Genomic DNA, 26396 nt, shown 5'->3' with positions numbered 1-26396 from the left:
GCACAGCGGGAGTGCTAAGCCAGACTTCCTGCGGTTCTGGCACCATGGACCAAGCTGCCCCTCGAAGCAGCCTGCAGCAGGTCCAGCTCCAGACTGCTCTCATCTGCACTCCCCCATAGATCCCATTGGCTGGGAGTGCGGAACCTGTGTTTGGGGCGAGGGCAGCATGCGGAGCCACATGGCCCCCGTACCTGGGAGCCATACCTGCTGCTGGCCGCTTCAGGGGCACAGCACGGTGCTGGGACAGGTAGGGACTAGCCTGCCCTAGCCAGGCAACACTGCCGACAGGAATTCTAACAGCCCAGTTGCAGGTGCTGACCAGAGCCGCTGTGACCCAGTGCCTTACATTCTGCGACCCAGTACTGGGTCGTGACCCACAGTTTGCAAACCACTGATCTAAAGCACCAAATGAAGCTCACATACACAGACACAGAAGCATCTAGGACTTTTATAGTTTGACATAACTAGCCACTTTGAAATTACAAACTGAGAAGCAATAGGAAAACTAACTCCAAATGTGTAAAGCCAAGTCTCTTCACTTGAAAGTTTTACATTCTAAAATACATTAAGATGGCATAACCAAACAGCAAAGATGGATGAACAAATGTCACAAATAACAAGTGTAAAGTTCTTGGTCACAAAACATGCATTTATTAATAGTACAAAACTACCTAAGGATGGCATTAGTTCTTAAGACTATTTTTTCCACTTTTTCTTGATACACACTGTGAGAAAGTCAACCAACACCTTGGCAAAAAAACTGTTGCACTATGAAATTTTAGTTCCTGACACCAACAGATTCACTAAAAAGAGAGAGGCCAAAGAAACTCTCTGACATATTTTCATATGCTTTAGTATAATCCACCTTGATTTTAGAAAAGAATGAGTCTAACAATACAGCTGCATTCTTCTCCTTCCCTCTTGCATGATCAGGGAGATCACAATGGGAGTCATCTCTTCCTACAGGATGCTCTCTCTCTCTGCAGGGGATAGCAGGTTGATTCCCTGATGAGAAGCAAGTTTTGCTCTCTGGCCCCATTTAATTTTAGGTCATCAGCAACCCAGGGCTCAGGAGAAAAGAGACTCCACAACTTCTCATAGCTAGCAGCTCTAAAATTGGGTGGGTAAGGTGGAAGGAGTTTAATATTTAATAGGAATGGGCCTTCAGGTCTGCCTCATCCAGCTCTTCTGGTGCATCTGAAGAGACAGCTCACTATAAAAAAAAAAATAAACCCCAATACTCTCCCTATAGCATTGGGGTATATTCCCAGCAGAAGCCCAAGAGCATCTCCCTTTCCGCAGGCCATTCTATCCCCTCCCCAGCTTTAAACAGCTTCCTCTACCAACACAGACAGGCAGCAGCATAGAAAGAAGCTACTAACAAAGGTGTGTTTTTTCAGAAAGGAGAGATCGCACTAGCCCTTGAAAAGCAAGAGAAGCCTCTAACTTTTGTCTAGAGATAGATATTTGTTGGGGAAAGAAAAGAACAGAGCTGGTTGGGTGGAACAACAGGGTTACGCAAAAGGCTGCACCCCTCATACACTAATACGTAAATGTACAGGAGGGAATCTCTTTCAAAAAATCCAGAAAAGAAACCCTGCAAGAAAGTTAGAAGCTCTTGACCCACACATAGCATTTCCCTGGCACCAATATAAGGCCTGGCTCAATTAGAGTTAGGATAGAACAACAAAAGCGAAAATCAGGCTAGCAGAAGCTGGATTAATATTGACGCAGGGTAGTTTGCCTTAATGCAAAGAATAACCTCGCCGAGTTACCTACGGAAAAAGGAAATCTTGAGTGAAATCCTGGCTCTACTGAAATAAATGGGAGTTTTGCCATTTAGTTCAATCAAGTCGGGATCTCACTCTTAAAGTTTTCAGAACAAGGTTTTACTACAAGAGGCCACAGAAGTGGTGACTTTAGGTTTACTACTGGCCAGATGTGGCACATGTGATTTAGGGTTTAATCATGGATATCTAACTGGTGGAAGACAAATGGAATTTAAAGCTATGAAGGGTTTTATTGTTGTTTTAAACCTAGACACCATATCACCAGCTACTTGTTGAACACAAAGGTGGCAAGTGAAAACCATATTTTCATTGCAAGCCATTACCAAGCTCCACCTGCTCTTCTTCCTGATGTGTAGTAAACTCTTTAAGTCTCTCATCTTCGGACAATGTTTGGCTGTTTAAGGAACAAGAGTCTTCATCTGACTGACTGCCTCTTCGACTAATAACACGATAAATTCCAGAGTCTAAGACACTGAAACTTTCCTGTAGGGCAAATAATAAAGTCACATGAGCCACAAAAATATCCTTATTAAACCATACATAGAAATCAGTGCACCACCACAGCTTTTAATCTGAAACCTTGGAAATAAACAAATATATGCCACATAGTTCAATTTCTTTATAGATATACAAAGTAAGAGTTAAAATGAAACTTTTAAAGGAAGAGTAACTACAAAAAAAACTGCAAGTCTGGTGGGCTGAGCACAAGATGAGGAACTAAGAACTCCTCGGTTTTAATATCATCTCTGACAAAGCCACATTGTATCTTGGACAAGTCACTTCCTCTCTGCACTTGCCTATAACGGGAGTTTTGGTCATGGTGTAACTGCAGTTAATTAATTCTTCAATAACTAGTTAGCTAACACAATTGTAAGTGCAACTATAGATCCTCCACAAAAGTTTGCTCCAAGACACACGTTTCTCCCTGGTCATGGTTCAGCTCAATCTGTGCATTTCTGCATCTCTACAACATGAATAACCTCACAGGATATTGTGAGAACAATTAGTTGTCTAAAGTGCTTTGAAGATGAAAATAGCTATGTAAGTGCCAAGTATGAAGCAAGTTTTTCCTTTTCACAAGATACTAAAAGTTAGAGTCAACACCTAACCAAACACATGAGTAAGACAGCACTTCTGTAAATACGAATAAAGCCAATTTTTAAAACTGAGTAAAAATCTTATGCCCAAATGAGGTCACATTTTCACACAAACCAGCATTTTCTGAAGAATGTTACAGCACTCTAAAATATAGTTTTAAAAAAGAAATACTGTCATGCAGGACCATGGTGGGTCAGAGAACAGAATTAAGCAGCCCTAGATGAACATGAAATCTATAAATCATGCCCTTACAAATCTAGAAAACTGCATAATTAACATTTTTAGATTTCTACCCCAATCAGTCTAGTTAGTACCCAAAGTATCTTGCAGTGTGGTTTTAGCCATGTTGGTCCCAGAATATGAAAGAGACAAGGTGGATGAGGTAATACCTTTTATTGGACCAACTTCTGCTGGTGGAAAGTACACGTTTTGAGCTATGCAGAGCTACTATTCAAATCTGGGGAAGGAAATCAGAGTGCGTGAGCTAAATACAAGTTGGGACAGATTGTTAAGCATAAGGGATAATGCATGTTGTAGGCAGCCGCTTGAAAGGAAATGGGCAACAGAGGGTTAGATTGTTATGCATATGGGATTTGAAGTGCACAATTAAGGGTAGCAGGAAGTGGGGTGTAGGGGGGGTGGGGATTACAAATTGTAGTAATGGACCATAAAACTAGTGTCCCTCTTGAATCCGTGTTTTTTGGTGTCTAGCTGAGTTATTAATTTAAGTTCCCAAGCTCATCTTTTGAAGGTATTGTGATATTTGACGGAGAGTATTGAAAGAACATATACGGAGTGATCACTTTGTGAGAAAAGGTTGCCCACGGGCAATATGCATTTTTTTCTTTTATCATTTCTTTGTGAAAGTTCATTCACTGCCTTCATCCACTAAGTTGAATGTGTTGCGATAAGCATGTGTAGGACCCATGAATCTTAAAAGATGCGTTTGTTGTGTGAGGTACTGATCACTGTAGCACTGGAAATACATCTGCAGGTTTTGCCTCTGTTATTCTGGCAGGGCTTGGTGCTGCTCTGAGTTGGTTACATCCCGGTCAGTGGGGGGCTGACTTCTGATGAAGAGCTTGGCAAGGCTTGGGGATTGTTTGAAGACAAGAATAGGGTGCTCAAGAAAGCTTTACTTCAGGATGTGGTCTGCATCAAATACGGGTTTTAACTGTACGATGATACCCAGTATAGGTTCCAATGTGGGGTGGTAGGTGTCAACTGGGAACTTAAATTCGTAATTGTGGTGGACAACAAAAACCATGGACTCAACAGGAACACTGGTTTTATGGCTCATTACAACAATTTGTAATACCCTCCCACCACTGCCTGCTACTCTTAATTGCCCACTTCAAACCCTTTATGCATAAGAGTCTAACCCGCAATTACCCACCTCTTTTCAAATGGCCTCCTAACAACATGAGTTAACCCTTAAGTCTTAAATTGTATTTAGCTAAGACACTCTGATTTCCTTCCCCAGACCTGAATAAGAGCGCCGTGTAGCTTGAAAGCTTGTACCTTTCACCTACAGAAGTTGGTCCAGAAAGATATTAACTCCCCCCCTACCCTTGTCACCCTAAATATCTGACCACCATCAGTGAAGAAAGGCAAATTTAAGATAAACCTTTTTTCTAATCTGCAGAGTGAAGGATTACGTGACACTGAGCCAGTGAGGGTTAAGCAACCAGCAGGCTGGTTGATCCAAAATCAACATTTAAGGACATATTAGAATATTATTGAAATGGTAAACAGGACCATCCCTTGTATATATTTAAGAAAGCCATGTTAAATAGACCAGAGTTCTTGAAATGTAAACCTCTATTGTTACAGAATTAGAAGCAGATATTAATTGTATTTGTCTGTTTACCTATATCTTATTAGAAGTTTACCAATGTAATCTAATTAGCTTGTAGATGCGAAACTTCAGTTCCTCTCTGTAATGTTTCATTACTATATTCTATTGATTCAGAGATCAAAAAGGGATATTAACATTTAGATGAGACTTGTGGTCTAATAATATCATTGTCTTTATTTCTCTTTGAAGTTTGTAGTACACTACCTATGAACCATTTGAATGGGTAATTTGCAATATGCTAATCAAAGCAGCTAGTTTATCTGTGTTTACACAGGAAATAGAAGTTTAGCTTCAAAGCAACAATATACACTGCCTATTCTTCATCCAGGAAGGCCCTGCTGTGATCATTTGCTGTCAAGAGACTTATCTGCTGAGCTTCAGCTATAAAGGACTCGGGCCTGATCCTTACTATCTCAGATCTGCTTAAACTTTAATGGGGGAACTTCAAGTCACAAGACTGAGGTCTCCAGGTGTACCCTGAATTATCCATGCAAGTTCTCATGGAAGAGTTTGAACACACTCTATACATTGACTGCCTATTGGACTATAGCCTACTGAACTGATTCAGGAAGGACTTTTACAAATCAGCATCCTCACCATCTCTACTATGAAACTGAACTAAGAACTACACTCATATCTGTACATCTAATGATTTTTAACCACAGTAATTCTCTTTTCTTTTAAAATAAATCTTAGATTAGTTAAGAATTGATCCCTTGGGATCAGCAGGACTTTATATATGGTGAATAAGGTTTTAAATAATCCCTCATCATATAGACTTGGCTGTCTGGGTGGGAGCCAAAGGCTGGATTGCTTAAAGGGAACCAGTAAGGCATTACAGAAGCTGTTTCGTTGCTGGCCTGGTGAATCTAATTATTAAAATAAACCACCTGTTTTGGGGATTGTCTGCCCTATTCTTTGCAGTTTGCCCTGATCGACCTTTTAGTATAGTCCCTCCAGCAACCACAGTCACAGATGGCAATGGACAAGCTTATAACAAACTGAGGAAGAACTGAATTAGGGAAAAAAATTCAACTTTATATACACCTACATGTGATGAAATACTGCTCCTTCTACTGCTGCATGCAGAATCTAAAGGTTCCAGCTTTGATATCAATTCTTCCAGTTGGCTAATGACATCACTTTGGGTTGAGAGGTCCAGCTGCGATTTCAAGTGCTCTAGTTTGTCTAGAGGTAAAAATTTTCTTGCCTAATAATACAAAATGCAAGAGGTTTGTTAATATTCTTAATGCTCATATGAAACATAACAACTGGTTTTAATTTACTACCCATGCAATTATAGGCTAAGTTTTCTAATAAAGGACTAATTGCTGATTAGTTCTACAATTACATGTCAACATGACAAAAAGCTCCATAATCCAAAGTGCGAGTTTTACAGGATTTGGTTTAGGGCAAAAGGACTTAACTGAATAGATGTAGTACAGAAGTGGGAAGAGGTCCTAACTTACTCTGCAGGAAATAATAGAGTTCTGGAAGAGATAGCAGACTCTGGCCGCAAGGCTCCAGAAACCTCTTCTTAGCAGACGTTCTACACAACGCTCCACTAGCAGAAGAGAGAAGCGCGAGACTTTTCCATTCGTATGCAGACAGAACAACTCATTTCTGTACACTGCTATATCCTGGATATCTATATAAAACAGATGAGCAGAAAGGTCTTAGGGATGAATGTACTTATCAGTATTCCTTTCCATTTCTGGGAAAACTTGAAACAATTTAGAAAGAGAAAATGGGTGAGGTAATGTCTTTTATTGGTCCAAATTCTGTACTGGACCAATACAATGTACAACAGATTTAGTGTGACATTCTGAGTAAGTTCCTCAGATCTGAAAAAGAGCTCTGTGTAAGCTCAAAAGCTTCTCTCTCTCACCAACAGAAGTTGGCTCAACAAAAGACATTACCTCAGCCACCTTATGTTTCTAATATCTTGGGATCGACACAGCCATAACCACATTGGAAATAGTTTGTACTTTTCAATCTGCCTACTAATGATTACAACAAATTTCCATTCCTGAAATACACAAGTAGAATATGGGATAACAATTAGGTGGCACTATGTTAGCATATAATTACCATTGCATACAATTAAAATCGATGAGTCCTTTGACCTTTGCCGAGTTACCTGGAAATATTTAATTACACATTATGTACATGTTTTTTCTTTGAAAAAAATGCAGAGACTACATAGCACAATGACAAGTGTCCAATTATTTGAAATTAATTAGTTGCTTGTTACAGATTTAATTACTTTGGATGTACAAGAAACACTAAATGTGCAAATGCTCCATAACAGTGGTATTTTGAACTGCTAATATCAAGAGTGCAGTTAAATACCTTTAGAACAGTTCCAGGACCAAGACAGTACCCACATAAGCATTTGACATTTATTAGTCCTTCTGTGTAACACGGCAGTTGTCTAAATTGAAGAATGTAAACACAATTGAGAAGAACACTATACAAAAGTCTCCTAATCTGTTAGGGTCAGATCCACATCAGATTTTTTTGAAAGATAATAAAATGGAATAAGGAGAAGCAAGGAAAGGAAACCACAATATTTATGATGTTTCATTTAATCACATTGGGCCATTTTATTTGAGAGTCAATATACTGTCCCCTACTACCTTTATTTCACAAGCATCCGAACAAGTAATTTGTGAAGATTAGTTTTCAAAGGGTTTCTTTTTTTAATAATCAAAAATTTGTCTCATAAATTGCTGATGATTAACTAGAAAGTTATTAGTGAATGTTATTTAACCCCCTTGTGGAAACGGAAATTGTAAGTACAGAGTCAGGAGAGACAAAACATAATGAACAATGTAGCAAAAACCTAAGTTCGTTAAAGTTCACCTTTTACTTCACTCCAAAGTAAAACTTGAACATTCTGAGGAATGAAGACATAAATGCCTCTTTCTGTCCACGTCATAACACAATGCTCGCTGTAAGCAAAGAAAAAATATTAAGCATTATTTCAAGAAGTTTTAATGTACTCATTTTGGAAAGAAATTCTCTTGCCAGAGTACTTCATATAATAGTGTATTTAATCAATCTGTTGATTTTTTTTATTTAGAGAACAAGATCTGAACTTTAAGACACAGCCTCCTGACCTAACATCTCTGTTTTCTATAGTCTTTTACCAAGGCCGTATACAGTTAAAAAAAAGTATTTAAAAAAAAACAACTGACTTTTGGAGAAGGTTTGCAGATTTACATGAAACCGTGAACCTGTAAAAAAAATGCGTTTAGTGGAAATGCTGAAAGTTAGTACAAATTTATATTTTGTTGGCCAGACCTGGAAACTTAAAGAAAAGAAAAGTAATTAGGATTTTGAAAATAATTCACTAGATAACAGGGGTTGCAGGTTTTTTTTGGGGGGGGAAGTGGGTTAAGAGGAATTGGAGCATAGTTAGAAGAGGATAAACAAATCAAAACTACTGCTCATGGGCTTTGCAAGACGTTAATTTAAACAGATGTGATGAAAGCCAGCACAAAGAATAGTGTTAATAAAGCAGAGCGCCGGTAAATACTTACGTCAAATATAACAGTTTTGGGAAAGACAAAGACTGGAGGGAGCAGGCGGAAGTATTATACTGAGGATCCAACCTATAAACATATAATATCTAAATGGCAATTGACAATCATTCATTCGAATTACAAAACACATCACGTTAGCAAAATATTTAAGCCCTCTGTCCTGTAAACATTTATATGCGTGCTTAACTTTAAGCATGTACTTAGTCCCACAAAAGTGATATGTATAAAGCTAAACCTATGGGCATGTTTGTAAGATTGAGGCTTTAGTTATTATTGTCACTTATGAATAAAGTTTACTGGCAAAAGACCTACTATTACTGAAGTGGGATACTTAGGAATTTCAATATTTACTGAAGTCACAATTTGACTATATTACAATTTATCTCTAAAATTAATACAGGGTGGATGGACTAGCATAATTCTTTTAACTAACAGCAGTAATTGTTTTTCAGTGGCATCTTAAATTGCCATGAACATGGAAGGAAGAGGTCATCATAAACTACAGAAGGACTGATATTTCAAAACAGGAGCCCAAGACCTCTAGTTGCCTTAACAGTTAAGATAATAAACAGTAAAGATCAGAGATCAGTTTGTTTAGAAGTTTTCAACCAAAAACATTTAAAAATACAAATATAGAAAAAAATAATTATTCTATGAAATAATTATGTACCATATATACTTGATCATAAGCCAGTTCATTTATAAGCTAACCCTACAAGATGGATAAATAAAAATGGAAATTTTTTATAACCTGTTCATAAGCCGACCCTATAATTCAAGAGTCAGCAAACTTTGGCTCCCGGGCCATCAGGATAAGCCACTGGTGGGCAGAAATGGTTTATTTACCTCCAGCGTCCGCAGGCACGGAGTGTCCCGGCGCACCAGTTGCTTACCCTGAGGGACTGGGACAGTAACTGGTGGGGATTTTTTTTTTGGGGTGGGGGGGGAGAAGCTGGGAGTCAGGGGAGTAACCCCTGTAACCACCCCCCACATGATCCCACCTTTAGCCCGGGACCCCCACACTCTCCCCATCCCATCCAATCCCTTCCCACTTTATCTGAGGAGGATGTCTTTGGCCTGGTTGGAGCTGCTCCGGCAGGCTGGGCAGTGCGCCTGCAGCCTGCTCCAGCGGGCCAGACCGGGCGGCGTGGCCGCATGTTCCAGCAGGTTAGGCCGGGTGGCACAGCCGCAGCGTGCTCCGGCAGGCCGGGCAGCACGGCCATAGCCTGCTCTGGGGGGCAGGGCCAGGCAGCACAGCTGCAGCCTGCCAACCCCGGAGATGCAGCTGCTTTGGAGGCTAGGGGGAGAGGAGCGTGGCCAGAAGTGGGGAGACTCTGACCCCGCCTCTTCCCTTCTGGCTCTGCTGCCTCTCCTGGCTCCCTCTGTTGTGGGGAAGGGCTGTGTCCCACCTCTCCTTCTCTATACCCATTCGTAAGCCGACCCCCTTCTCTGGTGCTTCCTTTTTTACTAAAGGACATCAGCTTATGAATGAGTATATACGGTAGTTATATTTTCCAAAGGTATAAAGTACACTGGAAATATTTCTGAGAAAGCTATGACCCTTACCTCAAACCTAACCCATTCTAAAGAGTCAAACATGTTACCAAACAGTAGTGAGTTAACAGCTCTGTGTTTAGTAATAGTGATTTTAGAGCATCCAAAGGCAACACTGTAGATTTATAACTTTAAATTGCATCTCTGCTACGGAAAATGTAACCCAAGAGTCAAAGTGTGAATTCACTTCTGTAATCAAATATGACGATAACTTGCTACACCTATATTTAATTGGAAGCCAAAACTGAATACAAAATAAAGAAATTAGTTCTTAAAGCACTCATGCACAGAGCTACTGCCAATCCTAAAATATGTAATAAAATTTGACTACTTCTAATTGAATTGGCAAGCATTGCATTAGTCACTACTTAAGCATGAACTTTTGTCATGAATCAGATGATTTCCCCCCCTCCCACACACACCCCTCCTTTTTAGAAGAACACACCTTTTGGATGAAAGTGGGTGGGTGAGTGGATGCTATAAGGAACAGCTGAACAAATATTTCTGAGAGCTGCAAAATGAAAACTCTAGGCTGCATGACAAGCTGAAGTATTTGTTCATGACTTGACTTTTTATTACTATATTTTGTGACTTTCAGAGAGTAGCTTTCACAGAAAGAGTCATGGGATGAAAGCATAACCCAATTTATCATTAACTACTATCAATACCACTACCTTAGAGTAATAACCGGGAGAGGAGGCGACGAGAGCAGCTGTTTGAATTGATGGGTACTTAGCACCTCCCCTTCAAAGTTCACTTCCCACATCCTTGACCCAGGACGTGCACAATATATTAATGGCTGCTGGCTCCCACAACTCTTTCCAGCTGGGAAAAAACAGGCACCATATTCTCCATCTCTTTCTTTGTTACCAATTTTCCAGAATTTCTCTCTAGTGGGAGGAAAAAATATATATATTTAGACAATATAGAAAACAGGTTCTGTTTTGTTTTAACATTTTCTTGTAGGACTGTATCCACCAAAGGAACATTCATAACTGTAAGCTTCCAAAATATTTTAGTTTGTATTTGATATGGTAAAGTTTATTTATAAATTAAATTAAAAAATCTCACCATTATAATTCAAAGTATAGAGTGATGATAGTTGCAGATTAACAAAACTTAAACCTGTTTGCTTGATACAAGTCAGTTATTTTTAAATTTGTACTTTATGAAGACATTGCATCCTTTTTGCATTAATTTTTACTATTTATTTTGCTTTAGCAATCAAAGTCATTTCTATGTTATTTGCCCAGTCAACTGGGTCTATCTAACTAGGGTCTACACAGCAGGGCCAGTATTTTCCTTGCGGTCTCTGCTTAACTCAAAGTTTAAGGGTGTCCGTTAAACTGTATGTGCAGTGTAGACACTTAATACTGTGCCTTTAGTTTGCAGCTCTTCAGAAAAGCTATAATTCATTTTAAAACCATGAAACCCAACCCCTAAAATCAGACGCAAAACCAAGAACTACGTTAATACTATTAAGATAATACTGTTAAGGGATGACATCTGGCCTACAATATGCCAGTAAGTCTCTTCAATGATGAGTATGTCTGACCAGCTAAATGATAATTTCAAGTGATGAAATTTACAAATGATAAATGTAATTGCTAAAAAGGAATGATCTTTCAGCTGATTGATTTGAATCAGCTTCCAGCTTTAAGAGATGTCTTGATACTTTTGCAGTTAGTGTATAACTTACCTCTCAGTATCACACAAGTAGGAGCGAGTAAGTGAAGAAATAAGCAGTCTTCCATCCAAATAATCAAGCTGAACTACACGGGAGTCAACAGTGGTTATAATCTGAACTGGAAACATCACAAAAGCAGCTGCTGCCTAGAGGAACAAACAAAAACACCACATACTGGGCTTAGGTCAATGTTGATAATATTCCATAAAAACAACATTAAGAAAAAGTTACAGTTGCAAAGTGCTGCACTCAAAGATCAGAAAATGTCAAACTTCAAGCTGTTTGTGGCTGTTCACATTAATTTAACTCTGCCCTGTATCCAATAATGTAAATCATTACTTTTCCTCTAAAATGAAGATCCTGGATTTGAGAATGTTTATGCGTGTGAATAGCGCTGCAGATTTCAATGGACTACCCACAGACATACATACAGAGGGGTAGCCGTGTTAGTCTGGATCTGTAAAAAGCAACAGAGTTTCCCGTGGCACCTTGTAGACTAACAGAAGTATTGGAGCATAAGCTTTCATGGGTGAATACCCACTTAGTCACGTGCGTCTGACGTAGTGGGTATTCACCCACAGAAGTTTATGCTCCAATACTTCTGTTAGTCTACAAGGTGCCACAGGACACTCTGTCGCTTTTTACACATACCTACAGTTATTCACATACGCGTTGGCAAGATGGGAGCCTTGCTTATAGTGTCTTGTAATTTTTTGCCCCATCAATGTATACTTATACTACATTGTTGTGTATCATAGACCTCTCTGACTTTTTTTTTTAAAGTAAGTTCTCTTTCTATATAACTGTGTTATTACCCATGCAATGCACATTTTCTTTTAAACCAGCAATAGTCTCCCTTAGGTGTATTCCCGTAGGAAATAAGTTATCAGCTAAAGTAACTTAGCTTCAAATTTAAGTGACCTACAAATGCCAGCAAGTTTCATCGTAACTCTGCAGTATGTTGTCTAAATACTATTCACCAAATAATTCTCATAGATGACTTGCATGGACTGTGGGACATACATCAAGTAACACACACCTGGGCTCTCACTCATGACAACATTGATGCAGCTGAACTAGTAGTAGCACAAGTGGAGAGTTTGTTAAATTTTTCTAATGTAGACAGGCCATAGCTCCCTGTGCTAGAGATGAGTGCAGGCTGGGCTTGCTCTGAAGCCCCCTCTCTTCCCAGGCTAGGATTAGGGTTGTGGTGTCAGAGCAGAGGGTGTTGCTGCAGATGGTCGGTGCCCCCTCATTTGTCAGGGCATATTTTCTCAAGAATCACAGAGCAGTCATAATAAAGTTAGTAAAAGTCACAGGCTTCGCAACTGCTCCATGATTTTTTATATAAAACACCCTGACAATCAGAAGCCCTAATTATAACATAGCACAAAAGATAGAAGCCGGTTTTCTAAAAGTACTTTGCAGATTTAAGGCTAAAGGTATTGTTCAGATCTGACATGATATGAACCTCAAAACCAGAACTTCCACTTTCCTATAATTTTCAGTTCCAGTTTTGCTCTTTTTTGCAGTTGTTCTGGTAACATGTTTAACTGTGGAACTGTGACATGATTTGGGACCTTTCTTTTGCAAAACTTATGAATTCTGGTTCATATTATGGAATTGCTGTACTACGGAAAGCCTCAGTGTATACTGAACCAGCCATTTGATAACAGGGACTGTATTATACGTGGTACAAATCATAACTAGACATCTATGCCGGGAACATCAAGAGTTATTAACATTTTAACAGGTCTACCTTGGCCATAACAGTTACCTCTATGGGGAGGCTGTGTTGCAAGAAACTAGCATTTTCAGTCTGGACTTCGGACAGGCAGTAACCAAGCATCAGCACACCCGACTATGGATCTTAATCACCTGAGGGAGGATTTGAGGCTGACTAGGAGAGTAACATGGCAGAGGAACTGGAAAGTTATAAATGGATATAGTGTGCTCTGAGTAGTTCTCTCACTGAACAGAACAAGGTGGCTAGATTGTCAGGAGAGGAGAGGAGGTCCTAGGACCCTGAATGCACTAACCAAAATTCGAACACCTCTCGGCATGAGCATCTGAGGGAGGGAATTTCGTAAAGGTATTTAATTTTGCCTATATCTGTTTATCGCTTGTGATTTATGAATAAAGCATAACTAGTTTAGAAAGTCCTTGTGCATTACTTGCTTTAACTTCATGTGTCCCTAAAGGATTAAACGATGAACCAGAATACTCATAAGAATGGAGCTCTGGGGAAGATGCACTTTAGCTATTGGGAAGACTGGAGGGTTTGGGGAGTCAGCATTGATCCTGGAGTCCAAGGCAGCTCACCCACAAGGTCCCATTCCCCATAAGTGACATCAGAGAGTTCATGCCTGGGAAGTGTGCCCGAGAAACCAGAAGCCTATCCAGAGATTAGCAGCACATGGATCCAGGGTGTGGGTACAAACACAGCTGTCTGCCAAGAATCCAGTGGGAGTAGCTCAGCCAGGACTGTGACAAAGTGTTTTTTGTCTTGTCTACACTTACGGCAGAGTGTAGAGTACAGGCAATACACATGTAACTACATGCCACAGTGAAAGAGGGCTGCATTCACACTTGTCACTGAAGTGTGTAGCTAGACATGGCACTAAAAACCTCTGGCAAGGGGACACAGCGAGGAAAGTCTCTGGTGTGGGGGAGCTGCTGGAGTGTTTCCCTGCTGCCTCTCCACTGCCAGAGCCTCTCTCTGTGGCAAGGAATGGACTCTGGCAGCAGGACACTACACTGTTAAAAACAGCAGTGTAGACATAGCAGGCAACGTCTGAGCATGTAGAAAGCTATGTAGAGTATATACAGGGCCGGCACTTCCATTTAGGTGACCTAGGCAGTCACCTAGGGCGCCAGGATTTGGGGGGGCGGCAGGCTGCTTCAGTGGACCTCCCGCAGACGTGCCTGCGGAGGGTCCGCTGGTCCCACGGCTCTGGTGGAGCATCTGCAGGGAAGCTTGCGGCAGGTCCACCGGAGCCGCAGGACCAGCTGCCCTCCGCAGGGACACCTGTGGCAGGTCCACCAGAGCCACGGGACCAGCAAGCGGCAGAGCGCCCCCCGCGGTGTGCCGCCGGGCGTGGGGCGGCGAAATGGCTAGAGCCGGCCCTGCACCTAGGGTGCCAAAATCCCTGGGGTCGCTCCTGAGTATATACTCATGTGTTTAGCAATGGAGGACACTTTACTCTACTCACCTAAGTCATGTTTACACAGCTATTTATACCTATGCTAGCTGGGTGTGCAGTGCCTGTATTCTATGCGTCGCCGTAAGTGCAGACAATAACTTAATATCATCCTGTACGGTGTTGGACTCATTCTACAATTAAGCAGAAGTGGTGTATCTATATTTTGATTACTTAAGACTATTTAAAGTAACCATCAAGACAGAAATTGTGGATTTGCACTCAGACTTCCAAAAGAAAATTGCATCACTGTGCAAAACAATCCTTCCTGAACTCAATGTCTGTTAAAAATGGTAAATCGTACCTCCAAATTGAATGCTAATATATTTTAGAATATTTACATTATATTGCCACTTGCTGGACTAGCTATGTACACAGTCAAGATTTTAAGCAAACATTTATATAAGTATCTAGTTCATCACTCCTGACTAGTCACTAAAATGAGCAGAACTTAATTTGCTAGTGAATTCTTTCCCTCATCCTGATTTTACTAACAAATATGGACACACTGAATTTGTGTCTCTGTCTGTTAGAATCTCCTCTCATTGCAAAGAAAATGGGTAATATTTTACCTTCCCTTGTTTGGATGTATTAATCTTGATAGCAGACACTTTTCCCACATGATCTCCTACAAAAACTCGAAGTGTGGCTGTATCCCAACAAAGAGATGTGACTTTTTTGCCTTTGTGCTCAGTGGAAACATAAATCCGCTCTGGCTTTCCACGACGCTCCTGATTGAGTTGCCAGACCACTACAAGGCCTTGACTGTAATAGTTAGCAGATAAACATTTTGAAGAGAACGGATCTTTTGAAAGTGACAAATCATTTATACCAGTAGCAAAGAAGTGCTGCTTTCAAGAAAGAGGCAAGCTAAACAAAGAATACATTTTAATATAATAAGTTGTGTTTGAATGCTGGGCATATAAAAAGTGAGAGGCTGACAATTCTGAAAAACGAAGTGCTACATTTATCCAAAGATAAGCACAATACAAGCTTCCACACACCAACCTCCCAATGTACATCAGTCCTGACTTGGAGGGTGGCTCACTCAAACCTGGGCCTCTGTTCTGAAACTGCCAATAAAGGTGGCAGTTGAGAGTTAAATAAATGTAACTAACTGGAATTTCAACATATAAATGTTTTAGTTAACCCATTTCGCTTTATCAGGTCAGCGAACACAGTTTCACATGCCACTGAAATGTCTGCAAAATAGCAGCTTTCCATATTTACTTGTAATTGCATTAGATCAGCTAGTGTATGAGTTGGAACAACTCCCACTAGAGGAGTGAGGTTCTGGAACAGCCTTCCAAGGGGAGCACTGGGGGCAAAAGACATATCTGGCTTCAAGACTAAGCTTGATAAGTTTATGGAGGGGATGGTATAGCCTAATTTTGGCAATTAATTTGGCAATTGATCTTTGATTATTAGCATGTAAATATGCCCAATGGTCTGTGATGGGATGTTAGTTACTACAGAGAATTCTTTTCTGGGTGCTGGCTGGTGAGTCTTGCCCACATGCTCAGGATTTAGTGATGGCCATATTTGGGGTCAGGAAGGAATTTTCCTCCAGGGCAGATTGGCAGAGGCTCTGGAGGTTTTTTGCCTTCCTCTGCAGCATGGGGCACAGGTCACTTGCTGGAGGATTCTCTGCAGCTTGAGGTCTTCAAACCACAATTTGAGGACTTCAATAACTCAGACGTAGGTTAGGGGTTTCTTACAGGAGTGGGTGGGTGAGATTCTGAAGCCTGCATTGTGCAGGAGGTCAGACTAGATGATCATAATGGTCCCTTCTGACCCTAAAGTCTATGAGTCTCTGAGTCTCAGGCCTTAGCTAACAGGGAAATTGACCAACATGGATATTGGGGAATACACTCCACCAGAGAAGTTGCGTTATAGCCTTGGGGCAGGAAGGGGAAACTTAATTAAATCAAATTTCTCACCTGGTGGCAACAGCAACATAATCTTCATCATGTAAACAACAGGCAACCCGGGAAATGGCACCTTCCTGATGCAAGAAAGACCAGCCAAGTGATGAAGTGACTGCAGTTCCAAGCGTAGTCACTTGGAAAGTTAGCTTTCATTACTACGTTTAGTTATACACAGTTCTTAGCTTTCATTACTACCTTTAGTTATACACAGTTCTTATCCTCTACCCGAGAGCTACAACAAGAGATGAAAGTCAGTCTACATAGCAGCTTCAAGGGCTCTTGGATTCTTTGCCTTCTCATCACTTTTTTTTTTTTTTAAGTGGAACTTCCTGGTTCTGAAAGATGTCCAACTGACAGTCCTGGAGACTGAAGCCCTGTGTTTATTCATTGAAGAGGAACATAGGTAGTGGCAAAGAAAATTACTTCATCTGACACAGACCACACAACATCTTAAATTCTGGACTAAAGGAACCAGCTCCATGAATAACAATGGTTCACTGTTCAAACCCATTCAAATTCTTCCAGTGATGAGGGCTGCTTTGAGAATACAAACAGCGATGCACAAGGAACCAAAATGAGTTTGTGGTTTCAATTAACCATTGTTAGACTGTAAAGATATCTGATCGCTATTGTTCTGGATTGAATTCTAAACTGACTAACTCAACACAAAAGGCTCATAACGAATTACCAATCCTCAGTGCAACCAAGCCCAACTGACAGCCTATTTTAGCACAGCGAAAAAGACAGACAGTCCCCTGCAAGTGGAAGTTAAGTATACCAATCGGTATTAGACGGCATCCACTTCACTCTGTGCTTCCAGTAACAAAGAGGATCTTCCATGTGGCCCTTGAGCTAACTGGAAATTTGTGGTTATATTTTTAAAGAATTATACACGACTCGAGTTTTAAGGTGTACTTTGAAAAGTAACCAAATAAAGGGTAAATCCTGGCATAAAATACACAAGGATACGCATAAAGGCATAATTATATCTAAAAAAAATTCTCCCAAATTATGTCTGTTTAAGGAAAGCACGGTGTTAGCACTTGGACAAGTGAAAGACAAGGAGACACATTTACAAGAAGACAACAGAACACTAATAGAGGTGCCTCCAAATCATTTGGTTGACAAGGAGCTTTACTGAGCACATCACTTGCATCACAGCAGTATTAATTCTGTACTTTAGAAACCAAGACTTGTAAATAAATAAAACCTTTATTCATCCATCATCCCCCCCACAACAGTGAAAAATGAAACAGACCATTTGATATGCAATCACTTCATTATTAGTATAACACAGTCTCAGCTTTTTGAAAGCAGAGCCCCATTCCTCCCCATAGGAAAATTAAATCCATCACTCCCTGTCTCCAACCTTAGCACATGTTGTTAAAAGCCAACAAGCCTTTAAAACTTTAATTTATATACTTTCAACACTTCCTCCAGCCCAAGTTAGTCCTTTGCACATGCCACCAACTTTGGGGAACACTAGAATAGATCTTCATAATATACTTCCTTTCCTGTTTTACGTGCATTGAGCAGTTTAACAGCTAAGGCTACGTTTTAGTTATGAATATTTTATTAAAAGTCATGGACAAGTCAGGGGCAATAAACAAAAATTCACTGCCTGTGACCTGTTCATGACTCGTACTATACTCCTGACTAAATATTGGGAGTGTCATGGATGCTGAGGCGGGGAGGTGGTCTGGAGAGTGCCACAAATACACGTGCTAAGGGAGCAGTCCGGGGGGACGCCACAAGTGCTGGGGGCATGGTCCGGGAGTGGGGGGGGGGGGAACACCACAAATGGTGAGGAGCCTGGGACTTCCACTGGTGCTGGGGAGGGGGCTGAGGAGGCTGGCAGGCTCCCTACCTAGCTTCTGGAATGCAATGACATGTCCCTCCCTAAGCTCCTAGCTCTGCATGCTGCCAGCTCTGCAGATCCCATTGGTTAGGAACAGCGGCCAATGAGAGCTGCCGGGGCAGAGGCAGAGGCCCAGCCCTGAGCCTGCTACCCAAATTCCTCCTGTGATGGCCCAAGACTGCCCCAGCAGAGGCTGGTGTGATTGGCCTGCGATGGCCTGGAGCCAGCCACACCAGTCACTGCAGAAGTTACAGAATCTGTAACTTCGGTGACAAACTCACAGCCTTAGTAATAGCTAACAGTGTTAATATTTAGAGAATCATCATTGGCATTTGAGTTAGCACCTGCTGAAATGACTGAGGCAATTCACAGCCTGTTATTGTTTCGGGTTTGCTGTAAATTTAGACAGACACTCCAAACTGGTTATGCTGACTTCCCATTTTGAAGATTTTCCTTTTGAACATAGAGAGAGAGAGACTTATTTTTTAAAAGGTAAGATATGAGTCTGGAGAACAACTGCATAGACTGTGTTTCAGGCTACTCCTCCTTCAACCCCCCCCACTTTGCAAAGCACTATTTTTGCAAACAACCACCTCTCTATTCAAACACTAAGTAGTCAGAAAATTCAGCTTATTTGGATGGTTCAATGGGCTGTACATTTCTGGGACTTTAACATGAAGATACCATTTCCCCACTTCTGCCATTGAAATATTGCCCTTCCCTGAGGATTTTGCACAATTCTAACCTTACCTTATGAGTGAGGAACAGCCTCTGTTTCCAGCCTTCTTTTTGAATCAGATTTAATCCCCCTCCTGAACTGCCTAGAGCCAGCCATTTCCGAGACACAGCTATACATGTGCACTGAAAGAATTATGACACAGGACACTGTAGCTACTTAAATAAATGTAGGTATCACTGACAATGGCATCTCATATTTGTCCTTTATTTGTTAAAAACAAAAGCTTTGACAAAGAATCCAGTCTATGCCTACCGTTCATCCCCCACCCCCACGGTATGCAACAGCAAGGCCGGGCTGTCAGAGAAGTGCAACCAGTGCATTCTAAAAGGGGAGTGGACAGCAAAAGCAAACAAACTCTTGAAGACTGTTTTCCTACAAATATCTTTAGTGATAAAGGACACAGAAAAAGACAAATTCAGGTTCTTCCATAAGCTGTTTGGGCTTTAAACCTTGTTAAACTATATATTTTAAACAAGGGCAAAAGTTATTTTCTTTTGATGGATCTGCCATCATACTCAATAAGCACAGCACACTGTTCTATACTTTGATTTATGAAGTTGTCCATTGGAGTAAGGTAGCATCCACTTAAAGTTTAGTCAACCATCAAATTTCAGGGGATGACCAAAAAAATAAACCAGAAATCATAATACAAAATGTTTTAATTCAAATTAAGTGACCAAGCTCTTATAGGCTTTCGGGTTAAATATTGCATTTTTCCTGCAACTGACTGACCTAGTCTCAAAGTTCCTTATATTCATAATGTGCCTCAAAAACAGAATTAAATAGCAAATTATTTTGACTTTAAGAATGGGCAAGCAACATTTTTAATGATAACATGCAAGATTTTTCTATGTATTTCATGATAGACAAGAGAAAATCCATCGTCGTTTGTTCTACACTGCTCTTAAGTGTGCTTCCAAGAAGCCACTGCTCTCGATCATGCAGCTGACAGTAATAAAACTGCACCCAAGCTTTAAGTAGCAAATACCAAGTCACAATCTGCAAATTGCACAATAGCTTCTAATCTAGAGCTATACAAACCAAAGTAATTCTATGCAGTCATTCATCATGCTGTAAGCATGACAAAAATATTCACTTCTGTGTCTGGAAAAAAAAGAAACAACAACATAGTAAATGCAACAAGCATGAACCAAACTTACCTTCAAACGACTAGAATCCAATCTGAGTGCAGAAAGCAATGGATCCAAACACTCAAGTTCTGCCAATACATGGCTGTAAGATTCTGGTATCATTGGCACAGATGTCATTGAGTTAAGAAAGCCTGGCAATACTCAATCATTCGTGCATTATTTACTTCAGCTTCTAGCTGTACCTGTAGAAGTTAAATTTAAGAATGTAATCCCTTTTTTGATCAATTACAATTTACTTTCTAGCCCCACCTTTGTTCTTTAAGACCTAGTCTACACCTAAAAGTATGCTCACATAGCTATGTCACTTAGGAGACGGGGGAGGAGGGAAACACCCCTAACCCAATATAGCCTGACAGCAAACACAGGTATATGAGTACAGCTTATTTTGTTCAGAGAACTGGTATAAGCTATACCGGAAAAAGAAAACTTTTGCTGGTATAAACTTTGCCTACACAAGGAGGATTTGCTGGAATAGCTATACAAGGAAACATTTCTTAATGCAGACAAAGACTTAAGACTGCTCATAAAGATACAAAGGGTGGGTGTCTAACAGGCCACAGACTTGATCCTGCAACTGGATCCATACAAGCATAAGGATCCTCCTACATGGATCCAACTGCAAGGGTAGGTCCCTAGTTTGTTTTGTCTATGAACTTACGTTGAAATTAATTTAAGAAATGTTAGTCTGTTTGATAAGCTACAATTTGGTTATTCCTAAAAGTAAACATCTGATGGATTTACAGTCTCCTGTGCAATCTAGGCCCTGCCCAAAGACTAAAACTGCATTGATTCAGCTAAAAATCAATTTTCAAGATCAATCTGGCTAAACCAGTGTAAATTGCTGCATTGGCACACTTAAAATTGATATTACATATAAAATGTTGTTAAAATATGAACATTACAATATTAAGACTCAAAGGTTAACAAATACCAAAATTAAAGTAGTCCATTCAATCTTAACTCAGCCTCCTTGTGCATGTGCACTATGATACACCCTAACTACATATAACAGTTTCAACAGGACCCATCATTCATGCATTGAGTGGGATAGCTATTCAATATTTTTAACTTAATCCATCCGTTTGGGGTTCCATGCATTATTTCCTGCACACCACCATCCAAACATGCTACATGTCATTAGAGTCACTGGGAGGGCGGGCATTTTTAGATCCACAGCACAGACTTCTACCACTTAACTGGCAGTAGCAGCAGACTGTTATTTGCTGAGGACCAGCCACTAGAAGGATAAGACATACTTTGACAGTGAGTTGCAAAGATATTTGCTGACAGCAAAGAAACACTGGGACTCCTGAAATTCTTGGGTCTGTTCCAAGATATGGAGGGGAGCATCTCTAGTGGTTACAGACTATGACATCTGTTGCAGTTCACACATTTTAGGGGAGATTTTGCCTAATAAACAAAATAACTCTAATCCCACTCTAGTACATACAGTAGCAGATTGAACAAATCACACCATCCACACCTGGAAAAGGATAATTTTTCTCCCATCTGCCATAAGCTTTTGACAATTGTTGGAAGGGGCTTTGCCATTCCTCCCCTCCTTCAGGCTCTTCTGAGAAAGGGGTGGGGAGCTCCCCAACTTTTTTTGTAGCTCCTCCGAGGATACCTCCAGTACTCATGTCTACCACCCACCGTTTCCTTAAACTGTAATTGAAACTGACATTCATGTTCCTTCATTGCTGCCACAGGAACCTAAATACAAGAGTCAGCCCATGGCTTTCCCAAGGAGCAACAGTGCCACTAGCGCTGTCTGTCTGCAGACTCAGGTCAATTCAGGTCAACTGAGGTCACCTTCTTCCCCGCGCGTATGTTTCACCCATTTGTACGTTCACTTTTAAGGTCAGATTGCAAGCACTTTGGGCAACAGGGCCAGGAGCTGCTTGGGGAGATTCTCCCTGCTGCCACTCATACTAGCAACAACAACGCGGAACCGCCAGGACGGGAAACCGAGAAGCTATTTCCAAGTTCAGGCTCTCAGTCTGCAGAGGGTGGCTCTCGCCCGCTGGGGTTTGCTGGCGTGGGAGCGCCAGCTGTGGCACCCAGAGGCTGCAGGGCAACACGGCAGTCCCTGCGAGAGCCAACACTGCCCAGGCAGGGGAGCTGGGCGTCAGTCAAACCTGGGGACAGAATGGCAGGAAACGGCTGGGACCCGCCCACTGCACCCTGCTCGGTCCTCAGCGCTGCTACTGCTGCTGCCCCCCACCCGCCTCCTGGCCCCCTGCCCATCTCCCCGCGCTGACACTCACTCACCGAACTCCAAACTCGTCAGCTGCTTCTACAGCCCCGCCCCCCCGGCACGTGATCCTTCCCCTGGCCACCTGACACACGTTACCTCGCGCGAGCCCGCAAAAAAGTGCGTCACACGCACACAGCTAACCCAGGTCACGTGACGGCTACGCTCTTTTCACCCCTCCCCCCTCGGGCGGTTGCCTAGGGAAGTCCCCGCCCCCCCCTCAGCGCCGCGGTACCCCGGAGCGGAACAGACGGGACCTAACAGACGGAACGAAAGGGAAGGAGCCGGACTCCTCGGTCTTCGCGGCCGGGTGACCGGGATGGGAAGGGCCGGACGGTGGCGGCCGCGCTGTTGGTACCCTGTCATCACCCCCCTCCCGCGCACTGTCATGGCGACGGAAGGGGGGGAGAGAGGGAGAAGCCATCACGTGATCTTGGAGCGTTATGGTGGCGGGAAGAACCTGTCATGTGACCGGGAGCTGTCATGGCGACACCAGTCTCCCCCGTCACGTGACCCGGTCTCCCTCGGTGCGTCGCGGGACTTTAGCTACTTCCGGTCACGTGCCCTTGCTGCCCAGCTCACTGGCCTCCCCATGGACCAGGAGGCGGCGAGACCCCCCTAGTAGCGGCACCGGCAACGGCTGGACTTAGTGCCCAGCGCCACCCGCCCCTCATCCCGCCGCGTCCGTACCCGGCGGCGGCCTGGGGCCTGAGCAGCTGCCCGCACGGTAGGAATCTGGACGATGTCCAGGGGCTCGGCGGAGTTTCGGGGAGACGGACAGCGGGGGGCGGCGGCTGCTCCCCGGGCGGGGGCCCATGGGGGAGGGGGTGTGCTGGGCCGGAGGCCCTGTGCGGGCTCCTGGCGGGGAGCGAGGCACCCAGCCCTGCGAGCCGGCGTTGACAGCCCAAGAGCACAGCGCGTTCCGATCGCCCCCGGCCCCCGCTGCTCCGGGCTCCCCAGCTATCGCCGGGCGAGGGCAGCTCGGCTTGTCCTGTCTTGGTCGCTGAGCGGAATGCGGACAGGGAAAGAGGCGGCTTTATTAATACACACAGTGTGCTCCGGCGTGGGGGAGGGGGTGCAGCCGGGTTGAAGGAATGACAGGGCAGACTGGATGGGAGGGGACCCAGGGGCTTGTAGGTTACATGTTCCTCCCTCTGAGGTGGGACTGATCCAGCAGTGCATAACATGAGGGAATGTTGCCCTGCTGACAGTGCCCTTTCAAATGAGGTAAAAGTAAGGTCCTGCTCGTGTGTTTGTTAAAGATAAAAAAATGCCATTGTGTAATGATCAGGATTTGATGCCTGATGGTCTGGTTGGAACCCAGCTCAGATAGTCATGGGCTTCGCTACAATATATACCTTGATCATGCAAGCTGCTTTATACAGGTGGACTTCTGAACCTCTGCCTCCTCTCTCTCTCCCCGCACCCCATTTTTTTAAAAAGAATCAGCATCCCCTTTTAGACCTTGTTACCCTGTGTTTTGACTGACATGGGTCTGCTCACATCTCAGTGTGCTGTGCTGCTACTAGCACAGTGGAGTCTGTTCACCACTCCAATACGCTATGCTGCCAGTGCTGATAAAAGCACTATTGTGCAGGAGCATAGATGGCATCAACAGATTGGGTGATCTTTTTCTGCTTGGTGTATACATGAGACACTGAAACTTGGGAAAGGGAGGGATAAGATGAAGTTCTGAAACAAAAGGTTAAGGAAGGGGAGAGATGGAAATGTCATCAGTAGTTGTCCATCCTTCAGCATTGCTATCTTTCCATAAAATCTAAGATAGTGAGAAGTACCAAAGAAGGCAGGAAACTACAGTATTCCTTTCACTTGTGACATTGAAACTGTAGCTGAAATGAAACTTCAAGATTCAGAGGTTTGATATTGGAAAACTTAGCTGGAGATTACAGCCCATAGGCCTCTATATACGAAGTAATTTAAAGGCAAAGAAATAATAGCATCACTCTCCTTTTTCCAAAATCTAAAAGAAAATTCCACAGATTTAAGAAGAGGTGACATCTGCCATGCATTCACATCTTAGTTTTCTCTCTCGATTAAGCAAGTAATATGTTGTTTCTTCTAGTCTTACTGCAACTAAAATACTACATTAGACTTCAGATGCTTCTAACCATGCTGGGGTCCAGACTTCTTGTGTATACAGGCCCAAAACATAAGTTCCGGAGTTCTTCAGCTTGTTATCTTGCTTGTCTAATCAGAACAACTTGTAGCTCTCTACCCTTCCTTACAGTAAAATGACAGATGAGCACTCTTTCTTGTCTACCTGTCACAGAAGCCTAGAACCATTTCAAAACCCATTTTTGTCTCAGACAGATCAGGACTATTAACAGGGATACTAGTGGCATCTCTTATCTGTCCAAACCCCCCTTGCCAAAGCGATCCATGGGTGAGAGGAATGAGTCAGATCCCCTGGTGCCACTATGTTACTTGACTACTCTAGAAGGAGCAGAGAACAGGAATGGTAGGGGAGAGCTAATTAAAGAGAAACAAAGACGCCAGGCAGGTGGCTTAAAAGTAGCTGCTAGCTAGTCTCTGCTGCCTGACTTCATCCACCAAGTAGGGAAATGGAAGTGGGTATGTTGAAGATCCTTTTCCCCACTACTGCTGTCCAATCTTTGCTGGGCTCTTCACATCCTGCATTTACGCCTCCTGCCCCAGTTTCAAGGGGAATATTCAGAAATGGACTGGGAAATAAACAACGCTTGTAGCTCAGTCTTCCTTTGTTTTTGTTTTTTTAACCCACCACTTATGCTTCAGGATGAGTGGTGTCAGCAGTCATGTACTGCTGAAAGTTTCAGTCCCAGGAGAAGTTTTGTGCCTCCTCCACGGAGTTCTACCCACAAGTTGGAATCACTGATTTAGCTATATGCGCTTTGGAAAATTTACCTATTTCGTTATTTCAAAGGCCCTGTTGCAGAACGCAAATGTTCAACAACATAACCTCATGTTTCGTAGATAAATTACTGTCAGCGATAGCAAAAACCTGCATCTAACAAGTTGTATTTTCATATTGTTTAGTACATGGCATGTAAAATCCATTTACTTGAGTGGGGGTCCCTAAGCCATCAATTTCTGCAGAATTTAAGCTTTTAAATAAAACTGGATTTCTAGCCTTCATGGTTGCAAAGGTAATCTTTCAAATTTGAAACAAGTGTAAACTGACAAAGAGCCATCTTCCTGAGTTTCAACTAGACAACTCTAATGCCTTTGGTGCTAATTTATAGTTTTTCTAAGAAGCAGCAGATTAAAATTAACAAAACTTATCATCTTGACAACTGTAGTTCAGACTCCTGGGAACAGTAGTGACACTGTCATGAATCGTGTCACTTTTCACAGTACTGCTGCAGACATTTAATAGAAAGTGCACCCCCAAAAATGGAGGTTGAAGTATTGGGGAACTTTTCCTTCCTCACATCAGCTAGAAAGCATTAAATGATGGAGAAGACAAAGTGTCTTCTTCATTCAATTCAATAAACACTTATCTACAGAAAATACAAAAGAGAGCCCTCCCACCAGCAATTAGAGGAGAAGCTATTGGATTTCTATTTTAGTATTGCCTCAGAACCGAACTGGTGGAGCCATTTTGTCTTGTTAGATAGTAGGTGTACAGTATTTTTTTTAAACCCTGATTAGTGAAATATTTTGATTCTTAATGCACTGTTTAAAGAGGACTCTGGGTTTCCCCCCCCCCCCCCGATCTTGGATAATGTTTG

General features: G+C 42.2%; 2 protein-coding genes across 14 annotated transcripts in view; one reads left to right on the top strand and one right to left on the bottom strand.

Annotated features, from left to right (window-relative positions):
• Positions 1-23053, bottom strand: part of LOC127052281 (serum amyloid A-5 protein-like) — a 63082-nt gene extending 40029 nt beyond the window's left edge. For 9 of the 13 annotated variants that reach the window (XR_007774715.1, XR_007774714.1, XM_050955797.1 and 6 more), the window contains exons 1-12: positions 22679-22746; positions 20421-20593; positions 19272-19382; positions 16676-16740; positions 15308-15500; positions 11548-11681; positions 10523-10738; positions 8292-8363; positions 7612-7700; positions 6216-6394; positions 5798-5956; positions 2114-2273 (exon numbers count right to left, since the gene is read on the bottom strand). Coding sequence is in view for 11 of the 13 variants with exons in the window: in XM_050955797.1 (XP_050811754.1) it covers positions 2114-2273; positions 5798-5956; positions 6216-6394; positions 7612-7700; positions 8292-8363; positions 10523-10738; positions 11548-11681; positions 15308-15500; positions 16676-16740; positions 19272-19382; positions 20421-20528 (1486 nt within the window). In the remaining 2 variants the exon portion in view is untranslated. Of the gene's footprint in view, positions 1-2113; positions 2274-5797; positions 5957-6215; positions 6395-7611; positions 7701-8291; positions 8364-10522; positions 10739-11547; positions 11682-15307; positions 15501-16675; positions 16741-19271; positions 19383-20420; positions 20594-21894; positions 22596-22678; positions 22747-22900 lie in introns of those variants that run through there. The other 4 variants (XM_050955798.1, XM_050955802.1, XM_050955799.1 and 1 more) reach the window with 4 other exon arrangements.
• A 192-nt stretch (positions 23054-23245) lies between these two features.
• Positions 23246-26396, top strand: part of GTF2H1 (general transcription factor IIH subunit 1) — a 40003-nt gene continuing 36852 nt past the window's right edge. Inside the window, exon 1 of the mRNA XM_050955815.1 lies at positions 23246-23392. The gene's annotated coding sequence lies outside the window, so the exon portion shown is untranslated. The remainder of the gene's footprint in view (positions 23393-26396) is intronic.

Source organism: Gopherus flavomarginatus, chromosome 5 (assembly GCF_025201925.1).
Source record: "Gopherus flavomarginatus isolate rGopFla2 chromosome 5, rGopFla2.mat.asm, whole genome shotgun sequence".
NCBI classification, from domain to species: Eukaryota; Metazoa; Chordata; order Testudines; family Testudinidae; genus Gopherus; species Gopherus flavomarginatus.
Note: the sequence above shows the minus strand (reverse complement) of the source record. Positions and strands in the feature narration are given on the sequence as shown.